Below are 20,619 nucleotides of genomic sequence, written 5' to 3'. Positions count from 1 at the left end.
CTGTGACACCATCCAGCCTGTAGGGGGAGCTCCATCACCGTGCCCTGTTCAGCAAACGGGGCTGAATTCCGTTATCTGGGCCCACAGCAGGGGAGTGAAGATCAGCGGGTCCTCTGGATTGTCTAGGGTTGCCAACTTTCTAATCACAGAAAACCCTGCCCCACCCCTTCTCTGAGCCCCCCCCCTTCCTCCATCCACCCTCCCTCCATCACTCACTCTCCCCCACCCTCACTCACTTTCACCGGACTGGGGCAGGGGTACAGGAGGGGGTGAGGGTTTTGGGGTGCAGGAGGGGGCTCTGGGCTGGGGTTAGGGTGTGGAAGGGGGTCTGGTCTCCGGCCAGGGGTGGGGCCAGGGATGGGGGGTTTGGGTTCAGGAGGGAGCTCAGGGTTGGGGTTGGGATGCAGGCTCCGAGAGGGAGTTTGGGTATGGGAGGGGGGAAGGGGTTTCCAACCTGAGGCATAAGGTTGGGGTGCAGGAGAAGGTTCTGGGTGCAGGCTCCAGCCAGGCAGCGGTGCTTACCTCAGACAACTCCCAGTTGACAGTGCAGTGGGGCTAAGACATGCTCCTTCCTGCCCTGGCTCCACACTGCTCCTCGAAGCAGCCAGCATTTCTGGTGCGTAGGCGCAGGGGGCTCTGTGCACTGCCTCTTCCCCCACAGCTCCCATTGGCCATGGTTCCTGGCCAAAGGGAGCTGTGGAGCTGGCGCTTGGGGCAGCAAGTGAAGCTTCCCTGATCACCCGAGTCTAGGGGCTGGACAGGTCACCGCTTCCGGGAGCCACGCAGAGCCAGGGCAGGCAGGCAGGCAGGGAGCCTGCCTTAGTCCTGCTGCACTGCCAACCAGACTTAACAGCCCGGTCACCGGTGCTGACCAGAGCCACCAGGGTCCCTTTTCGACTGCGTTTCGGTCGAAAACCAGACACGCCCGGGGGAACCCTAGGGTTCCCCCGGGCAAGGCCTGCACCCTCCTCAGAGCACTGCTGCCATGCCATCTCATGCCCAGCCAGGGAGATGACACATTTACAGTCCAGCATTGGGGAAATGCAGCACTAGGACCCACACAGCCTCCTTGTGCAGCCCCACTGCAGTGCAGAGTATGGGCCACAGGTGGGTCAGCTGCCTCTCAACCCCTTAATGCAAAGTTAAAGCAATTCCTATGTACTTACTACAAACCTACTGTTCACTTTTTCCAGGATCTGCTTCTCATTCAAGGCCATGGACTCCCCCTTCCGCTTTTTGATCCGCTTCTTCTCCAGCTTCTTGCAGGCATACATCTTCCCAGTGGCTCGCACCTGGCATGCACACACCTGGAGGAAGCCAGCAGGCTCAGCTTTCAGGCCAAACCCTGCCCCTGAACCCAGCTGGTGCAGGCTCAGGGATCAGACTCCACCCCATCCAAACTGCTAATATTAGTGCCATGCAATTCTGGATCTGGCAGCCAAGCAAGCCACCAGACCAACTCTTTTCCTGGTGTGGGGCTTATATGGTTCTCCCTGGCCTGCTGATCTCTGATCATTGCCCAGTGTGGCCTGCCCATCTGACTCTTCTGGTTATCTACTTCTCCCAACTTTGAGCTGTCCCCTTGTGAGCGCATGACAGTGAAACCTGGACACAAGTCCTGACAAGTCTGCAGCCCATTGGCTGCCATGGAGGGGATGCTTGAGGCAGTTACAGCCCGAGAGAGAGGTGTAACCCAACAGCATAAGCAAGGATCTGAGAGTCAGGAAGTCCTGTGTTCTAATCCTGGCTCTGCTACTGACTCAGGAGAATCCCAGGTGTGTGCTGCAGTTTCCCCATCTGTAAGATGGGAGATAATGATATTGGCCCTCTGCCCAAGAAATGGCAGGGTGACAAGTATTCCCCCAGCACTGCCTGTCCTGAACACACACCATGCCAGCCCCTCCCTCCCCACCAGAGGCAGCTCTAGTGTCCAACATAAGGTGCTCTCCCAGCTCCAGAAAAGGGGACCAAAAGCAAGAGCAGAGAGCACTCAGCAAGTGAGACTTTTCTGGGGACTGGGTCAGAAAGCAAGGCCCAGTCCCATCGTCGGGGCAGGTGAGGCCCTTTGGCAAGACAAAGGTTTGGCCCCTGAATCTCCCTCATACTCAAAGGCAGGAGAGCATGCAGGCCACTCACCTCACCAAAGCCTCCCTTTCCCAGCACGCGATACTGGCGGAAAGTGTTTTTAGTCACTGGCTGCCTGTGAACAAAGCAGAAGAGGCTGGCATGAAATGGGAGTGGGAGCAGTGAGGTACCAGGCTGCATGGAACAAGTCCCCCCACCCTCCCTGGTGCAGCAGGCACACCTGGCCTGAGCTAGCTGACGGAGTCAGGAACTCAGAGGGCGAACCCTGGCTCTGCAGCCACAGGGAAAGCAGGGCCCTCTTGCTGCCTTAATTAAAGCCTGGAAAGAGCTCCGGAGGTGCTGAGGAGAACAGCACCCTGAGCTGATGGGAGGTAACAGAACATCTGCTCCCACTTGACTGGCTTTGGCCAGAACTCAAGGAAGGGCTGCAGGTTCTCTTCGAGCAGCACCTCCTAGCCCTGAGCCTGCAGGGCCCCTGGGCTGCCGTGCCCCCCCAAAAGAAACAGGGACAGAGTTACCTTTCCATCCATTTCCACTGCAGGAAGCGGTTGAAGTAGATGCTGTCGAGGTAATCGGCAAAGGGAGCTACGCTCAGATAGTCATGGATGAGCCTGGGAGAGAGGGGCAGCCAGTCAGTTATGCTTCCTGGGCAGGAGGACACTGTAAATGCTTTCCGAAGGATGGAGCAGCTTGCCAGCCCAGACTTGGGCCCAAGACCCCTCTGATCTAAGCAGTAGCTGGCCTTCCCCACAGCTGCATCCAAGACGAATGAGACCCTTGCCCCCTCCTAGCAGGGCAGCCAGGCATTGCCCCAAGCACCCACCAGCACCCCAGAAGAGCCCTTTCCCATAAACTCCAGCTTTTTGGTCCTGACATTCAGTAATCTGCAGCCACTGCAGGAAGAGGAAGCGGACACTGGGAATGACATCGTCCTGTGGGGAAAGCAGTTTATGAAGCTGGGCTGGCACTGCTCAGATCCAAGCATGGCCCCTGTAACCAGATGCTGGCTGTGCTATGCACACGAGGAGGATGTGGTGCTGTCTGCCCCTTGGGAGAGAGTCCTTAGCAACGGTGCCCCCTGCAGAAGGCCCATGCCCAGACATTGTAATCTGCTGAGGGACCGTTGCTATGTGCAGGTGGGGAGATCGGAGCAGGGTCCACAACAGGCCACACCGGGAACCTGTCTGAACCGTTACTGGCTCCTGAGGCTAGTGCCAAGGCCAGCCCGCAGAGCGATGAGACCAGCAGAAAGTGTCTGGACTGCAGACGACATCGAGAGCAGCAGATGGGCTCTTCCCTTTTCAGGGGCTGCCAAGAGATGGCAGGGCCAAGACTGGAGACTCTTTGTTCACACAACGCCATTGGTTATGTTCCATAAAGGCAGTGGGAGCACCTGCTGCTACACCCAGTATTCAGTCAGGCAACGTCTGAGTTGGACAGCATGACAGGGGAGGGGGAGAAGGACTGGCTTGCTTAACAGTTTCCTTTACATACTTACACGGTACAGAACTCCAGGCACCATCACTGTGGTTCCCCCCAAGCAAGCAGGCCTCAGGCCCCTGCATACCCCACCTCCTGGAGTCCCCTGGACTCACAGTTTCTACCATGTGTTCATAACAGCCACATCCAGATGCAGACCGCGTTAGGCAAGCAGAACTTTTGACACTTGGTCTGTCCCAATCTCAGCCCAAAGAGATGGGCTGGAGAGCCCAACGAGAGCCACAAGCAGGAGGCCAGAAAGTCCAGGGCTGACCATAGGAGATAGGACAGGATCCATGCAGGATGGTGACTCGAACACCAGTAAAGACAGAGAACACAAGAGAACAGATTCCTGCATCACCTTGTGGCCTTCAGGGACCCCTGAAATGCAGAAAATGCAAAAGCTGGCCTGCACTCACACTTCCTTCCCCCATCAGTGCTGGCTAGACTCAGCCTGCTCATTGCAAATGCAAATCCCGCTCACTAGCATGGATAGCTAACAAGAGTCAAATCCCAGGAGCAACCCAAATTGCTCCTGCAAGGGGCGTATGTTGATGGCCACACTGGACTCAGCCAATTACCTGTAATGTCCATTCCCCTGGGAATATTTACACTATCCAATGTAACCTCTAGCCAGGCCCCGGGGCCCCTCCCCACTTACTTGGTTGATTCCTTAAAGAGCTCCTTGCATGGCTCCTGCTCCAGCCTCTCAGAAGAGGTGCTCACCAGCTGCAATGGAACTTCAGGCACATGATCCTCACTCTGGGAAAGGAGGGGCTGGGTCAGACACAGGAAGCTGAGCCCCAGGGTCCTCCATGGGCTGCAGCCAGGGGAATGGAATCCACAGGAACCCAGCACAGGTCTCGGCCTGCCCCCAGGACACTTGGAGCTCAGACACATTTGTTCCTGGGGTAGTGGAGGGACTCTTTGCTCCCTCCTCCCTGACTGTAAGGGGATGCCCTGCATTTGGGGGTGGCTGGTGCTCTTTCCCGAGCATGCGGTGAGCATCTGGGTGCTTATGCAGCCACCTGCTTCCCAAGCGTCCCTCTTATACATGCCAGCATGGAGCCAGCAGCTCAGCCTCTGGAGCAGCCTGCTCAGGTCACTTACCTTGGGGTTTAGGTAGCTGTCAATCAGGTGCTGCCCACACTCCTTCCGCTTCTCATCTGGAGTAACTTCATACTCTGCCTGTACAGAGAAAATGAGGCTGGTAGGAGTCCCCCTGCTGGGCATGGAGACATGCAGGAAGTGCGTGCAGAGGGAGTGCCACAGAACAGCATGAATGATCCGCCTGCCATCAGTAATCCCCCTCTCATCATTACTGGCACATGGGGCTTCTGCACACTGCCCCCCAGCCTCAGGGCACAGCCCCAATCTTTCCAGAGATCTTTACTGAACTGCAGGTAACAGATTCTTTCCCCAGGGAAATGTTGCAGCATAAAGCAGAGAAGCGGTCACTATGCTGAGGCGGGGAGGAAAGGCCAAGGGTTCAGGTTTCCTCACACACTCAGCCCTACATTTAGCAACAGACTGAGGGCTCTAGGCCAATTGGGACTTGGCCCCCGACTCTCCGAACATGGGTCACAGCGTTCTGGAGGAATTTCTCACACAGCTCTGTGCTTACCACAGCATCCAAGAACTTGACACAGCGTGACAGCTCAGGCCGCGTCTCGCAGAACTGCCGGAAGAGCAGGCGCCCAATCGGCTGCTTCTCACAAAGGCTGCGATAGTCCCGCTCTGCAAATGCAAAGGAGGAAGTGAGCCATTTGCCTCAAGTATAGGTATGAGCAAAGTCCAGCACAGCCACAGCCAATGAGAATTCACAGATAAGGCCAGTAGGGTTCACTGCTACAATCTATTCTGACCCCTGTTTATACAGGCCAAAGAACCACGCCCCGTGATTCCTCTATGGAGCCCATAACTTGTAGCTGAACTAGAGTGTAGCATTTAGAAAAAGACATCTAGTCCTGGTTAGAGACTCCACCTGACATGAGGCTAGGGAAAGCTGTTCCAACAGGCAGTCCCTTCACTGTCAGAACTGTGTGCCTTATTTCCTCCATTAATCTAATCTGGATAACTTCAATATCCAGCCATAGGATCTTGGTCTGCCTCTGTCTTCTACATTACAGAGCCCTCTTATCAAAAATCTTTCCCCCATGGAGAGATTTACTGACCATGGTCTAGTCACCACAGCTTTCTCTTTGATAATTTCAACATATTGAACTCCTAAACCCTTTCCCTGTACAGCAGGTTTTCCAAACCTCAGATCGCTCTTGTAGCTACTCTAGAAACCTTTCACAATTTGTCAACATCCTTCTTAAAGTGCACACACCAGAACTGGACTCTATTCCAGTAACGGTCTCACTAATGCTGTATACAATGGTAACGTCAGCCCGCCGCATCTGCTTGATATTCCCCTGCTTGTACATCCAAGCATCACATTAGCTCTCTTAGCCATCGCACTCAACTGGGAATAATGTTCATTTGGTTAAAAGAAAAGGAGTACTTGTGGCACCTTAGAGACTAACAAATTTATTATAGCATAAGCTTTCGTGAGCTACAGCTCACTTCATCGGATGCATTTGGTGGAAAAAACAGAGGAGAGATTTATATACACACACACAGAGAACATGAAACAATGGGTTTATCATACACACTGTAAGGAGAGTGATCACTTAAGATAAGCCATCACCAACAGCAGGGGGGGAAGGAGGAAAACCTTTCATGGTGACAAGCAGGTAGGCTAATTCCAGCAGTTAACAAGAATATCAGAGGAACAGTGGGGGGTGGGGTGGGAGGGAGAAATACCATGGGGAAATAGTTTTACTTTGTGTAATGACAGGTTTCAGAGTAGCAGCCGTGTTAGTCTGTATTCGCAAAAAGAAAAGGAGTACTTGTGGCACCTTAGAGACTAACAAATTTATTAGAGCATAAGCTTTCGTGAGCTACAGCTCACTTCATCGGAGGCATTTTTCGGAGCTGTAGCTCACGAAAGCTTATGCTCTAATAAATTTGTTAGTCTCTAAGGTGCCACAAGTACTCCTTTTCTTTTTGTGTAATGACTCATCCATTCCCAGTCTCTATTCAAGCCTAAGTTAATTGTATCCAGTTTGCAAATTAATTCCAATTCAGCAGTCTCTCGTTGGAGTCTGTTTTTGAAGCTTTTTTGTTGAAGTATAGCCACTCTTAGGTCTGTGATCGAGTGACCAGAGAGATTGAAGTGTTCTCCAACTGGATTTTGAATGTTATAATTCTTGACGTCTGATTTGTGTCCATTCATTCTTTTACGTAGAGACTGTCCAGTTTGGCCAATGTACATGGCAGAGGGGCATTGCTGGCACATGATGGCATATATCACATTGGTAGATGCGCAGGTGAACGAGCCTCTGATAGTGTGGCTGATGTGATTAGGCCCTATGATGGTATCCCCTGAATAGATATGTGGACAGAGTTGGCAACGGGCTTTGTTGCAAGGATAGGTTCCTGGGTTAGTGGTTCTGTTGTGTGGTGTGTGGTTGCTGGTGAGTATTTGTTTCAGATTGGGGGGCTGTCTGCAAGCAAGGACTGGTCTGTCTCCCAAGATCTGAGAGAGCGATGGCTCATCCTTCAGGATAGGTTGTAGATCCTTGATGATGCGTTGGAGGGGTTTTAGTTGGGGGCTGAAGGTGATGGCTAGTGGCGTTCTGTTGTTTTCTTTGTTGGGCCTGTCCTGTAGTAGGTGACTTCTGGGTACTCTTCTGGCTCTGTCAATCTGTTTCTTCACTTCAGCAGGTGGGTACTGTAGTTGTAGGAATGCATGATAGAGATCTTGTAGGTGTTTGTCTCTGTCTGAGGGGTTGGAGCAAATGCGGTTATATCGTAGCGCTTGGCGGTAGACAATGGATCGAGTGGTATGATCTGGATGAAAGCTAGAGGCATGTAGGTAGGAATAGCGGTCAGTAGGTTTCCGATATAGGGTGGTGTTTATGTGACCATCGCTTATTAGCACCGTAGTGTCCAGGAAGTGGATCTCTTGTGTGGACTGGTCCAGGCTGAGGTTGATGGTGGGATGGAAATTGTTGAAATCATGGTGGAATTCCTCAAGAGCTTCTTTTCCAAGGTTTTCCTCCTTCCCCCCCCTGCTGTTGGTGATGGCTTATCTTAAGTGATCACTCTCCTTACAGTGTGTATGATAAACCCATTGTTTCATGTTCTCTGTGTGTGTGTGTATATAAATCTCTCCTCTGTTTTTTCCACCAAATGCATCCGATGAAGTGAGCTGTAGCTCACGAAAGCTTATGCTCTAATAAATTTGTTAGTCTCTAAGGTGCCACAAGTACTCCTTTTCTTTTTGCGAATACAGACTAACACGGCTGCTACTCTGAAACCTGTTCATTTGGTTATCTACCATACCGCCTCCTCCGCCCCAGCCACCAAGTCCTTTTCAGAGCCACAGCATTCCAGGATAAAATACGGTCTATGGTCTTTATTCCTAGATGTAGGACTTTGCAGTTGCCCTAATAAAACACATTTGTTCATGCCCCACTTACCAAGTAAACCAGATCATTAAGTATCAGTGACCTGTCCTCATCTTTATTTACCACCCTGATCAATCTTTGGGCCATCTGCAATTTTTTTCTTTATTTCTTTTTGAGTCTGCAATGACTTCATATTTTCTTTCAGCACATTGGTAAAAATACTGGTGGACTGAACTGATTCCTGCAAGACCCATTAGAAACGTTGCTTATTCCCCATCCATCAGTAATGTTTTAGAGCCCGCACTCAGCCATCAGGGACCGGGACACCTGGCCACCCCCAGCCTGCAGGGGGCTTCATTTGCCCTTGTGGTCTATCCCTGGTCCAGGCAGAGCAGAAGGACCTCACTCTGCTCACACTACACGGGTGAGTGGCATGGCCTGCAAGGCACATGTTCCCTCACTAAGGGAGGTACTGGGGGGATGGGGAGAATGCATCTCACTATATTCAGCACCTACCCCCTGCCACTCCCCAGGACAAAGGTCCCCGCCCTCCTTCATGGCAGACATATTGTAGGCGTTCCCCTCCCCTATGCAGCAGTTTCTCCTGAGGAAGCTGTGGCTTCCTGAGTGGTGCAGACCTCAGAGACAACAGCTCCAGCGCTGGGGGGGGGGAGCACACTGCTGCCTCACTAGCTCCACTGTTTCCTTCTCTGTGGGGAAATGAGCTCACTCCAATGAGGAGTGAAAGATTTGCAGCCTGGCAAGGTCAGAGACTCCCTCGCTGCCATCACTGGCCCCAGCACGGCACAGGCTTCACTCTTGCAGGACTTGGCACGACCAGTGCATGCAGAAAGACTGGATTTCTGCAATGACCTTTTTAGCTCAGTTATGTAGAGGGGCCTGTCCACCCCCTTGGGTTGTGTGGGGAGGGAAAGAAGAATGTCCATACCTGACCTTGAAGCCAGTAGTGAGAGGGGAAAATACAGGAACCACTGCTGGAAACAAACATGCTGACCCACCCTGAACATGGACTGCGCATCCCCTTCACCTCTCCCCAGAAGGGCAGCAGTATCTCAGTCCTTTAACTGAGAATGAGAAGGAGTCTCTATCTGGAACAGATCTATAGCCAGTAAAGCACAAAGCTGGAGTCCAGCAAAGGGAGGAGAGGGGGCAGGGGGAACGACCCAGTAGTTGGGACAGGAACCAGGTCTTCCCAAGCAACCCAAGGGCAATGCCTTGGCCAGATGTGCCAAAGGACAGTGGAAAGGACATTTAAACTTTGACAGCCAGCCTGAGGGAACAGGCAGCACAACAGCAGATGAAATGCACTGCTAACAAAATGCCTCGTAATGCCCACTGAACAGAGGTCTGAGCACCAAGGCCAGCTGAAGGAAACACTCTGCTCAGTTTGCAGAGCAGTCAGAAATGCAAACAAATATAGGGATGGCTACGGAACAGGCTAGAGACGAAGGCAGCCAACATCCTCAGGGGGCAGAGCTGCTCCAAAATTTCAGCTTTTGTTTTAAAAGGCAAACAGGAGAATTTGACCCTAAGTTCACTAGTGGCACCCTCCACCCCCAGTGAAAGGAAGTTGTGGGGAAGGGCAGGAGTGCATCACACAGGGCAGGGTGAGACGGGGTGCGATGGAGTTGAGCTAGGAGAAGCTTGGAGCTCACACACAGGATGGAAGTTAGAGTCGGCCCCCTGTTGCTCTAACTTCCGGGAGGCCTCACACTCAGGATGAGGGAGCCACCCCCAGGTCCCTGTGGCCAACACCATCCAGTGTGCTCATACACAGTGCAGAATCATGGCCCAAGTTTACAGGCCTCTTGGTTACACAGAACCTTCCTAATGTGACCTGAATGCAGCTGATACAGTGACATATGCCTTAGTCTGCAGACAGCCCGAAACAACAGCTCAGGAGGGTGAACTATATAATTCATCTCAATTGGCTGTTAACGCTGAAACTTACAGGTGACAACTTAAAATGTGACTTCGCTATTTCACTACTATTCATCTGTAAGGCTTTTATCCCAGTGTCAAACAACTCCAGTGCCCAAAGTTCCAGCTGCCCCCTACTCAACTGCCAAAACCTCCAGCTTCCTCCATGGCTTTGATGATGCAGTTATGCAATGTCAGTACCAAACCCCGAAGCACCTCAGGCACTGAAAACATGGGGACAGCATACAATAAACTGAACTGAGTATCAGAACAAACAACCCAGCGCTACTGCATCCACTGTGACTATCTCAGCTGCAGTTCACTGAAAAGCTCCACTGGTAATCAGAATGAAGCTACTGCACCAGATCCCCAGGGATGGTAGTGAAGAATTTAGGCCCAGCTTGCCAGGGAGTATATAGGACGTTGGCCATAGGAACCCACTACTCCATCTATGTAAGGGGCAGCCCTGAAATGTGAGCTGGGGCTCAGCGACACCCTTTGGGCTATGTTTACATGAAAAGAAAGTTCTTGTCTCTGGGGAAACATCTAATGGTTTAGAGCAGTGGCTCAACCAGATGTACACAGAGGTCTTCCAGGGGTACATCAGCACATCTAGGTGTTTGCCTAGTTTTACAACAGGATACATAAAGAGCATTAGTGAAGTCAGTACAAACTAAAATTTCATACAATGACTTGTTTCTACTGCTCTATATACTATGCACTGCAATGTAAGTACAATATTTATATTAAAACTGATTTATTTTATAATGATATGGTAAAAATGAGAAAGTAAGCATTTTTCAGTAACAGTGTGCTGTGACACTTTTGTATTTATGTCTGATTTTGTAAGCAAGTAGTTTTTAAGTGAGATGTTACTTGGGGGGTATACAAGACAAATCAGCCTCCTGAAAGGGGTACAGTAGTCTGGAAAGGTTTAGAGCCACTGGTCTAGAGGACCCTGGAGGACCTTGCTGGATGTGTCCAGCTGGCTTGGAGAAAGCATGACTTACCAGCATTCCCCCTTTCTCTGCACCCAGACTCTTACCACGTCTGGCAGATCTGTGCCGCATACACATCACAGTGCCCCTAGTTTCTCCCATGACACAGTGAGACTCAAGTGCAATTAGGCAGAGCTTGCAGGACAATGGATGAACAACTCCCCGCCAGGCAACTAAGAGTCATCCCAAGTCATCCCATGTACATCCGCCAGCTGCACATGCAAACAGGGCAGGGGACAGCACCTGACATCCAACAAACAGCTACTCCTCACCGAGTGCTTGCCGGAAATCTTCACACAGGCTAATGTGCGGGAACTGCAGCATCTGGCGCCATTTCTTACTCTTGCCCTTCCTGTTCCCTCCGCCGCCTGCAGGGGACAGAGAACAGATATCACAATGAGGCAGCCACAAAAAAGACCAAGCTAGAGCCTCCGACCTAGCAGCACAGAGAGCTGGGAAGGAGACACCCCCCATGCTGGGCTACACCCAGCCAGCAGGAATCAGGAAATGGACTCCCTGGAACAGTCACAAGGCTATGCACATTGGGGACCTGAGCCCCATGCTGTGGATCTAGACAGCAATGGTGCCTTTCTCCCTGAGTGACAGGACCTCGCCTTGCTGCTAAAGGAAAGATAAATCACTCCAGCTCAACAGAGAGGAGCAGGAAGTCACTGAATCAACAATAATGAGCTCTTCTGTCCAACCATTTCAAAGGAGTTATCTGCATTTACAGATGGGGAAACTAAGGCATAGACTGGAGAAGGCCTAAGAGCACCTGTATCAGCTAAAGTTCTAGCTCCCAGGCCTGTATTCAAACCCCATCTCTGAAAGTAAGCTGAAGGATAACATTTACCCGGTGCTGCGAAGGTATGAAGTCCCCAGCTGCAGAATTTCCTGCCTAGCACAATTAGGGATGTTCATGCTACCTAATCTTCCAAGGTTAAATATATTCACTACAGGGAGGCAACATGCTAATGAAAAATGCATGTGGGACTGGGAGACAAAAATTTCTGCTCTAATCCCAGCTCTGCAGCCAACTCACTGGGTAGCCTTGGGCAAGTCGCTTCAGCCTCCCCACCTGCAAATGGAACTAACTGCTCCCTCCCAGGTAGGGAGCAAGAGTTAGTTAATGTCTGGAAAGCAGGATCCAAAAGCTAGCATCAATATTGTTAAAAGCAGATTGGTCTCTTAGGGTTAATTGCTCAGCGCCATGGGACAGAACTGGGAAGCTCTTTAAATACTGTGTATACAATACTTTATGTAAATGGCAAGTATTAAAATGCTGCAGGGTACGATATCCACTCTGGAAATTAGCCCACAGCACACCTGCCTCTCCTCCAGGCCAGTCAAGGTGCACTTGGGCTGTGTTCAACCCCTCAGCCAGACCCAGCTGATTCAGGCACAGAAATGGGACTCTTCCAAAAAGGAGAAGATGTTTCATTCTGATTGATCAATCAGCTAGTGAAAAAGCAGCTGGCAGCAGCACACCAACAACTGCTGAACGCATGAGCCAACCCCTAGTGTTGATCCTTGACAGTTTGCACATCCCCCGCCAGCCAGATTTCCTGTAGCAACCACTGGGGGGGCCTATAAGAGACCATTGGAAAGGACAAAGGGACAGGACAGGACACTTATTAAATACACAGACAAGAGCCCTGGCAGAGGGGTGGGGAGAGGGACTGTACCCGGCAGAAAATCCCCAGGTACAGTGCAAGACCAAGTGCCTCCAGCTCTGGCCAGCCCTTGGTACTGCTGCTTTCAACAAGAGCTGTTTAAATCAGCTTGCCTTCTCTGGGGCAAAAAGCAGAGCGCTTCCCCCAAGCTCACTTCACACAGACACCCAACACTGAAAGCTTCAGAGAGGCAAACATCCAGAGGAGACACTGCTGCCTCCGATAATAGGGCACGAGCCACCAGATCAACATATTACTTGGGCTCTGGATACAGCGAAATTCCAGCCCAGAGTATCTCATGCAGCCACGCAGGCTACAGCAGGCTGGAGCCCAAGGAGCTGAGCACCTGGTGCACGTGCCGGAGTTTGCTGCATGTTCTGTGGGCAGCAGCATTGCATCTGCCCAACAACAGCAGCTCTGCTATGCAACTAACTATACAAACCCAGGAAGGAAGTGACTCAGGGCAAGCAGGAGTGGGAAGGAGCCAGCAGTACAGACACCTTCTTCTCAGCTACAGCCTGCAGTTACAGGACGTGAAGGACTAATCAGTGACAAAGACAAAAGCAGGGAGGGAGATGTGGGCCACAGAGCCAGGGAGAGCCCACCTGCCATGCAGAGGGTTTGATGAAAGGCAGACCCAGAGCCCCACTTCATGCTGGGGAGAGGGGCGGCAGGAAGAGAAGAGCTGCAGAACTCATGTTTCCTTTGACTTGTTTAGAGAAGGAACCGTAGCAGCAAGGCATTCGCCCCCCAAGCTCTCCCCTTGGTTACAGCAAGCAGCTGGGTGCCCAGCTGAGCTCTAGCTGCCCTCCCTGCAGAACTCCCTCACAGCAGCCAGCAGTGGGGGTACTTCAGCTAACAGCCCATGCCTTAAGGGGGAAGAAGCCAGGAGCAGACCATTCTCCAGGAGGAGCTCTTCCCCACCCAAAGCCTGAAGGGGCTGAGCTCCAGGGCACACTGCCAAGTTGGCCTATTTTCAAAGGCATCTGGGGCAAGAGTGGGTGAATGATGGGGAGTTAATTTGGGGGACGGGTTGATATTGTAGGGAACAGCTTTACAGTCAGTGGGCCAGATCCTCAGCCCCTCTTGGCTCCTGGCCCCGCTGCAGCAGTGCAACGGAAACTTGAAGCGCTCTTCAGGCAGCAGCTGAGGATTCCCTGGAGTGCACTGTTCCACAGGTCTAGGGCAGCATCACCCCACCCCATCGGCATCAGTGTAAGTGGTGTTCCAGGGAGGGCGGGACTGGCTAGCAATCCTGGCCAGCAGAGCGGTTCTGTCCATCAGCACAGGCTGCTCTCACTTGCAAGCAGGGCTTTGCAATTTGACCCCCAGGACAGGGGGATGCGGAAAGGTGGTATAGCCACGTACTGCTCTGGCACACCCAAGCAGCTAGCCCAGCATCTTTCATTCTCTAATCACATACATTACAAACCCTGGATTGGTGCTTTCTAATAAAAGACTGTACAGCACATTAACTCTGTGGGTGTGCTTAACTGCACACAGACGCCCATGGAAAGTGACCGTTAATAGCAGAAGCAGAAGGCTGGCTGAGCTCCTTGCTGAATAGTTGCCCAGAATCGAGGCTGTGGCTCCCCCATTTCCCCATGTGCGAGTAACTGACTCCAGTCTCTGGAAATCAGCAGTTTATGACAGTCAGTGCAGGAGCAGGGTTCCTTTCACATCTCTTGAGTCTGTGAGCAAGATAATTGCTGCCACCTAGTTTCCTCTGGAACTGTGACCACTGGGAGCTGCGGGCGGCGGTGCCTGCAGACTGTCAAAATAAACATTGTCTCGCGGCCCACCAGTGCATACCCTGACAGGCACAGGTTACCCACCACTACTCTGGAGGCTTTGATAGCGTGTCTCTTCAGACACTGGATCCTTCCGTATCTAAATCCAACACTGAAGCGATTTCAGTTTCCCACCTCATTGGCATATAGCTGTGGGATTACCTGGCCTGAGTCTTCTACCTTCCCTGGGGTTTCTACCCGAAACCTGATTTTCAAGTAGCTTGAGTTTCTCTGCCCATGTCCCTATTCAGCTTTTGTTTTTCCCCAAAAACCCTCATCTTCAAAACCTTTTCATGGACTTAAAATCCAGCAGGAGCTATTCTCTGTTCACTTGGTCTGACCTCCTACATAACAGAGACCAGAGAATTTCACCCCCTATTCCTGCAGTGAAGGGAATTCTTCTTCACTCAATAAGTGACACTATTGCCCGATGAAGTGAGCTGTAGCTCACGAAAGCTTATGCTCTAATAAATTTGTTAGTCTCTAAGGTGCCACAAGTACTCCTTTTCTTTTTGCGAATACAGACTAACACGGCTGCTACTCTGAAACCTATTGAGCTCAGTAACATGGGGTTGAACTAGATCTCTTTTAGAAAGACAACCAGCCTTGATTTAATGGCTTCACATGATAATGAATTCACCACTTCCAGTGGTAAGCTGTTCCAATGTCTAATCACCCTCACAGTCAACTTGCACCTCTAGCCAGCTCCACGTTTCACATAATTCTGTTGCTACTAGCCTACCACCCAACCCAGAAGTCCTGGAATTCAGCTTCAGTACCTGGCAGAGTCTGCTCCATTTTGCAGAATACTGAGGTCCATGGTCACTATAGGAGTCAGCAAAGGAATGGGACCTGCACTTATAAAGTTTTGGGGTCGGCACTGGGGTGGAGAGGGCCACTACAGAGGTAGTTGGATTGTCAGGCTGAAATCTACCATTTTGCCCAAGAGACTGCAGAGCCAGGCTTTGCTCCTTTGCCTTTATGATAGCAGCAGCCTCTGGGACAGGCTCTGGAACCACCGAGATCCACAGTGTGGTGTGTAAATGGCTTTGTTGACAGAGGAATTGCTGCCCAGAGATGCAGAAACCCTAAAGGGTCTTGAGTTCCTGGTGCAACATCAGCAGTAAGGAACAGTGGCAAGTAGATAGGTGTGCCAGTCTCACAGCCACTTGAGCACAGGACTGGACACCAAGTTCTGGGGCTTCATTTAGGGACAAGTTTATCCCACCAGCCCTGCAGAGTTCACCAGCCTCTTAATCAGTGAAGTCCACAATCCTCGGAGTTCAGAATGACATACAAAAAGTCTAGAAGTCAAATTCCAGAGTCCAGGCTGATCTTTGGCAACAAAGGCATCACCAGGCCAGATCACACCTGCAGTCTGTCTAGTCCAGTATCTTGCCTCTGACAGGCCAACACCAGACGCCTCTGGGAAGTTAAAAGAAACCCAGCAGTAGCAGATGTTAGGTAAACTACCTACCATGTAGGTCTCATCCTAGTCCCCAACAAGTTTAACCCTCAAAGCATGAGTTTTTATCCCTTCCAAACTCTGTTTGCATTAACTGTTATAACTGCATATTCTTGTAAGCCATATACATAACTAGTCATGTCCGGCTCTTGCTTTTCTCTGCATCAACAGATACGATGCCCTATCTGCACGTCTCCTTCAGTAACCACGTCAGGGCAGCAATCTAGAATCAGAGCTTCCAGCAGCATAAAATATTCAGACTCTAGTATCTCAGACTGTGATGAAGAAACCAAAAGCCAGCTGTCCTCCAGGACTGAAAATACATCTGAGAAAATCTAATAATGCCCAGCCTACAGCAAACCCTCAGTGAGTAATTCTGCCCCATAGCGCAGCTAGCAGATGAAGAGAAAGTCTCCACAGTTACCACTGAATGCAGGTTGAGATCTGGATCCATACTAAATAAGGATAAGACCAACAAGATTGAGGGTGACTACAAGCACCAGAATTTCACTGCGTAGCTGGTTTGTGCATCCATCAAGGTACAAATGGTGAAGACAGCAGTGGGAAGGGCAAGAGTGAACACTAGGCACTACGTGCAAGCTTCTCCTGTGCCACCTGTTGAAAACAGCATTATTGCTTCTCCTTGGCAACTGAGCGCATGCTTGGCCACAGTGGCAATGTGAGCCAGGAAGCTTTGACTTGCATACTTGTCCTCACCGACATCCCAGCCATCCTCAGACCATGCAGCAAGGCCTGTGAAGAGTTGCACAGGGCAAAAAACTTACAGGGAGAGTGAAAGGGAGGGGAGAGGATCCTCACACCTCAGATTAGAAAGGGGTCTCTTGACAACATAATCAAGAGCTCTGTGAGGGAGAAAGAGAGGGAGATTTTCAATGATAACTGAGCAGATGCATGCTTCCAGTGGGCTGCCAGTGACAGTGGCCTCTCTGCTTGTAGGACTAAAAGCTCAGACTAGAGAGAGCACTGCCAAGAGTGCTAGCCAGTCTTCCGCCCTCTTTCATTTCATACAGCCTCTTCTCCACATTCATCTGATCAGGAAAAAGTAGGGTAAGGAGTTGGCTTCCTTCTCTGAAAGTGACAAATCTAATTCATGTTGGTATTTCCTCTACCGGAGCATCCCTAATACTTTTCCCTTCCTTACCCACCCCAGATATTTGAGGCATTTAGTTATAACCTTTTTAGGACATGCACAAAAACTAAAGACAACGTGATAAACTAGGCATAGCACAACCTTAAAGCCTCCCCAATGGCAATCCTGGGCTGAACGCAGCCAGGCTGTCCAATCCAGGACCTGGCAGACCAAGGAGAGGGAAGTCAAGAACTTTTTACCAAAAGTGCCCTGCCCTAGGCTTCTCTTGCTTAAGCCATGGGCCTGTGAGCTTGTGCACTCCTGGTGAACACAGCTGCTGTGGAATCATACAAGGACAAAGATAGTCTCTAAAGGAGGCAAGACCCAAAGTGTCCAGGGCTTTATAGGTCAAAGCCATCATAAATATCCCATGGAAATGGGCTGCTAGCCAGCGTAGGTCACAGAAAACCAGTGAGAGATGCTTCCCCTGGGAAAGTCCACATTCTGGATAAGCTGCAATCTCCAGATGCAGCACTGTCAACAAAAAAATCATATGATGTAAATAAACCTCTCCTTGTGTTACTATCAGCACTCAGAGTTATCAGAAGGGAAAGAATCTCTAGAAGTCAGTTTATATCTGGACACGGTTTATGCATCTTGCTCAGCTGGTACAATGATAGTCAGTCCCACTCTGGAGTTCAGTGCTCCAGCGTTTGGGTGGCTCACGTGGCTAGAGAAGGGTTATTTGTTTAAAAACAACGTGTTCCACTAGACTTTTAAGATGTCAAACATTCCCACTTGTCTCAGGCTTAATAAAACCTTGTTTACCCTCTGGAGAGTTTGGGCTGAACATAACGTAACAGGCTCTTTTGAAGATGTAGCCCATGTACAGCTCATTCCAGTGACCCAACTCCGAGATGACAGACCTAGATACCTGCTGCTAAGTCTCTGACCCAGACTCCAGGCAAAAGTGATGAAAGGTTCTCTTAACTGGGACCTGGACATCCAGCAGCAGCAAAGGATCCAACAAGATGCCAGGTTGTGAACCCAGGTAACAAGTGTCAGGCTGACACCCACACTCGGGGGCATCACTCAAATACCTCCGTAAATCTCACCCAAGTTATCCATATACACTCCAATCTATTGGACATGCTCAGCCACACCCAACATAATCCATTCTCCAGACTCCCTTCCTTCTGTCGTTTAAACACAGGTCCCCTCCCTACATTGTCTCCACTCTCAACAATTCCTTTGGAACCTTCTCCAGCTCTCTAAAAAGTGCCACTATCCACCTCATATCGCAGCATGACCACCCCCCTCGGGAAAGGTTTTTCCCCTCAACATCCTTGACTAGTTTTGGGTCTAGGACCCAGATCCCTCAGAACAACTACCCTCTTTTTGCTAGTAAAGATGCTTACTTCAAGGCACATCCTTGACCCCCAGTGCAGCCCTACAGCTTCCAACAACTCCCTTAGCTAACTCACTCTGATTCTCTTCAGACACCACAAATGCCCCTCTCTCTGCCTGCCCCAACCATATCAGTTTGTGGCTATAGCTCAGCTTCCTGCGTACATCTCATAGGCAGAAGCTTGTGCAACAAGAACTTCCCCCAGGCCAGCCACTCTGCCTTCCTCCTCCACTCAGGCCTCCCAACTGCCTCAACTATCAGTAACCCTGTCACTGACCCCCAAGTCCTCTTCATACATCTCCTGCAGCAGAAACACTGCTTCTCACCAGCCCCACTGCAGCACCCACTCATGCCACAGCCACACGCCCAAGACTTACCTGGGCCTTGGAGCTTGCCGCTCCTGTGTGTGCTCTGTGGCTTGGCCAAACCCAAACCCCTAACCATCCCCGACCATCTCCCTACCCACCACCCCTTTACCCACTGCCTCTTCAAATGCAGTCCCAGGCCTCCCAGACCCCCACCGCCCCCTTCACAGGCGGCCCCGGGCCCCCCCCCGAACCCCCCACCCACCGCCCCCTTCACAGGCGGCCCCGGGCCCCCCCCCGAACCCCCCACCCACCGCCCCCTTCACAGGCGGCCCCGAGCCCCCCCCGAACCCCCACCCACCGCCCCCTTCACAGGCGGCCCCGGGCCCCCCCCGAACCCCCACCCACCGCCCCCTTCACAGGCGGCCCCGGGCCCCCCCCGAACCCCCACCCACCGCCCCCTTCACAGGCGGCCCCGGGCCCCCCCCGAACCCCCCCCCCCTTCACAGGCGGCCCCGGGCCCCCCCGAACCCCCCACCCACCGCCCCCTTCAGAGGCGGCCCCGGGCCCCCCACCGCTCCCGGGCCCCCCCGGACCCCCCACCGCCCCCTTCACACGCGGCCCCGGCCCCCGGCCCCCCCAAACCCCCTTCACACGCGGCCCGGCGAGCCCCAAGGCAGCGGGCGGGGCCCGGCCGCACCTTCGCGCGCCTTGAGCAGGACGGTGTTGGCGACGATGTTCTCCAGCTCCATGGGGCCCGGGGCGGCGCCGCCTCCTCCCCGGCCGGGCTCGCGCTGCCTCCGGCTCCGGCTCCGGCTCGGCGCCCGCCTCCGCCGCCGGCCCCGCCCCGGCTGCTCGCCCCGCCCACTGTTTACCTGAGCGCGGCAATCCCCGAGCACTCGCCTCCCGCGCCGCCCCCTCATTGGGCCGCACGGCGCATGAACCCCGCCCTTCCGCGCCGCTCCATTCCTATTGGCCCATAGGTGAGGGAGGTGTGCAGGGGCGGGGATCTAGAGCTAGCTCTGTGTGTGTGTGTGTGGGTGTGGGTGGGTGTTAGCGCGCGGCGATTGGCTAAGCCTGGCACCTGCAATGTCAGAGGAGTCTGATAGGTCAGGGAGCTGCCAATCAGCAAAACGCAATCTCAGCGCTTTCGCGGACTCGACCGTCATGAGCTATGTGGCGAACGGACCCCGCCTACCAGGCGGAGCAGACACCTGATTGGAGGACCAGCTGCCACTCTGCCGCGATCCTGGTGTGATAGAAAGGAGCGGCCAGGAGTCACCCCGCCCAATAGTCGCTCTTAGCGCGTGCGGCAGAGTCGGGCTGCGGCTCGCGAAGTGGGGGAGGGGCAGGGCGGTAGCTGTGGGGCTGGGCTGTGGGGAGGGGCAGGGCGGTAACTAGGCTGTGGGGAGGGGCAGACGGTAACTCTAGGGCTGGAGTGTGGGGAGGGGCAGGCGGTATCTGTGGGGCTGGGGTGTGGGGAGGGGCAGGCGGTAGCTGTGGGGCTGGGGTGTGGGGGGGGCAGGCGGTAGCTGTGGGGCTGGGGTGTGGGGAGGGGCAGGCGGTAGCTGTGGGGCTGGGGTGTGGGGGGGGCAGGCGGTAGCTGTGGGGCTGGGGTGTGGGGAGGGGCAGGCGGTAGCTGTGGGGCTGGGGTGTGGGGGGGGGCAGGCGGTAGCTGTGGGGCTGGGGTGTGGGGGGGGGCAGGCGGTAGCTGTGAGGCTGAGGTGTGGGGAGGGGCAGGCGGTAGCTGTGAGGCTGGGGTGTGGGGAGGGGCAGGCGGTAGCTGTGGGGCTGGGGTGTGGGGGGGGGCAGGCGGTAGCTGTGGGGCTGAGGTGTGGGGAGGGGCAGGCGGTAGCTGTGGGGCTGAGGTGTGGGGAGGGGCAGGCGGTAGCTGTGGGGCTGGGGTGTGGGGAGGGGCAGGCGGTAGC

The 20,619-nt window shown here is 52.8% G+C and overlaps 1 protein-coding gene across 4 annotated transcripts in view; it reads right to left on the bottom strand.

Annotated features, from left to right (window-relative positions):
- Positions 1–19,545, bottom strand: part of GRK6 (G protein-coupled receptor kinase 6) — a 32,903-nt gene extending 13,358 nt beyond the window's left edge. For 2 of the 4 annotated variants that reach the window (XM_038413638.2, XM_038413637.2), the window contains exons 1-8: positions 19,392–19,545; positions 11,233–11,328; positions 5,189–5,301; positions 4,675–4,752; positions 4,226–4,326; positions 2,604–2,696; positions 2,137–2,200; positions 1,167–1,307 (exon numbers count right to left, since the gene is read on the bottom strand). In XM_038413638.2, coding sequence (XP_038269566.1) covers positions 1,167–1,307; positions 2,137–2,200; positions 2,604–2,696; positions 4,226–4,326; positions 4,675–4,752; positions 5,189–5,301; positions 11,233–11,328; positions 19,392–19,443 — 738 coding nt within the window. In that variant the 5' untranslated portion in view covers positions 19,444–19,545. Of the gene's footprint in view, positions 1–1,166; positions 1,308–2,136; positions 2,201–2,603; positions 2,697–4,225; positions 4,327–4,674; positions 4,790–5,188; positions 5,302–11,232; positions 11,329–19,391 lie in introns of those variants that run through there. The other 2 variants (XM_043491465.1, XM_043491464.1) reach the window with 2 other exon arrangements.
- Between the last annotated feature and the right edge of the window lie 1,074 nt (positions 19,546–20,619).

This window comes from Dermochelys coriacea, chromosome 8, assembly GCF_009764565.3.
Source record: "Dermochelys coriacea isolate rDerCor1 chromosome 8, rDerCor1.pri.v4, whole genome shotgun sequence".
NCBI lineage: Eukaryota > Metazoa > Chordata > Testudines > Dermochelyidae > Dermochelys > Dermochelys coriacea.
This window is presented reverse-complemented; position numbering and strand designations above follow the sequence as displayed.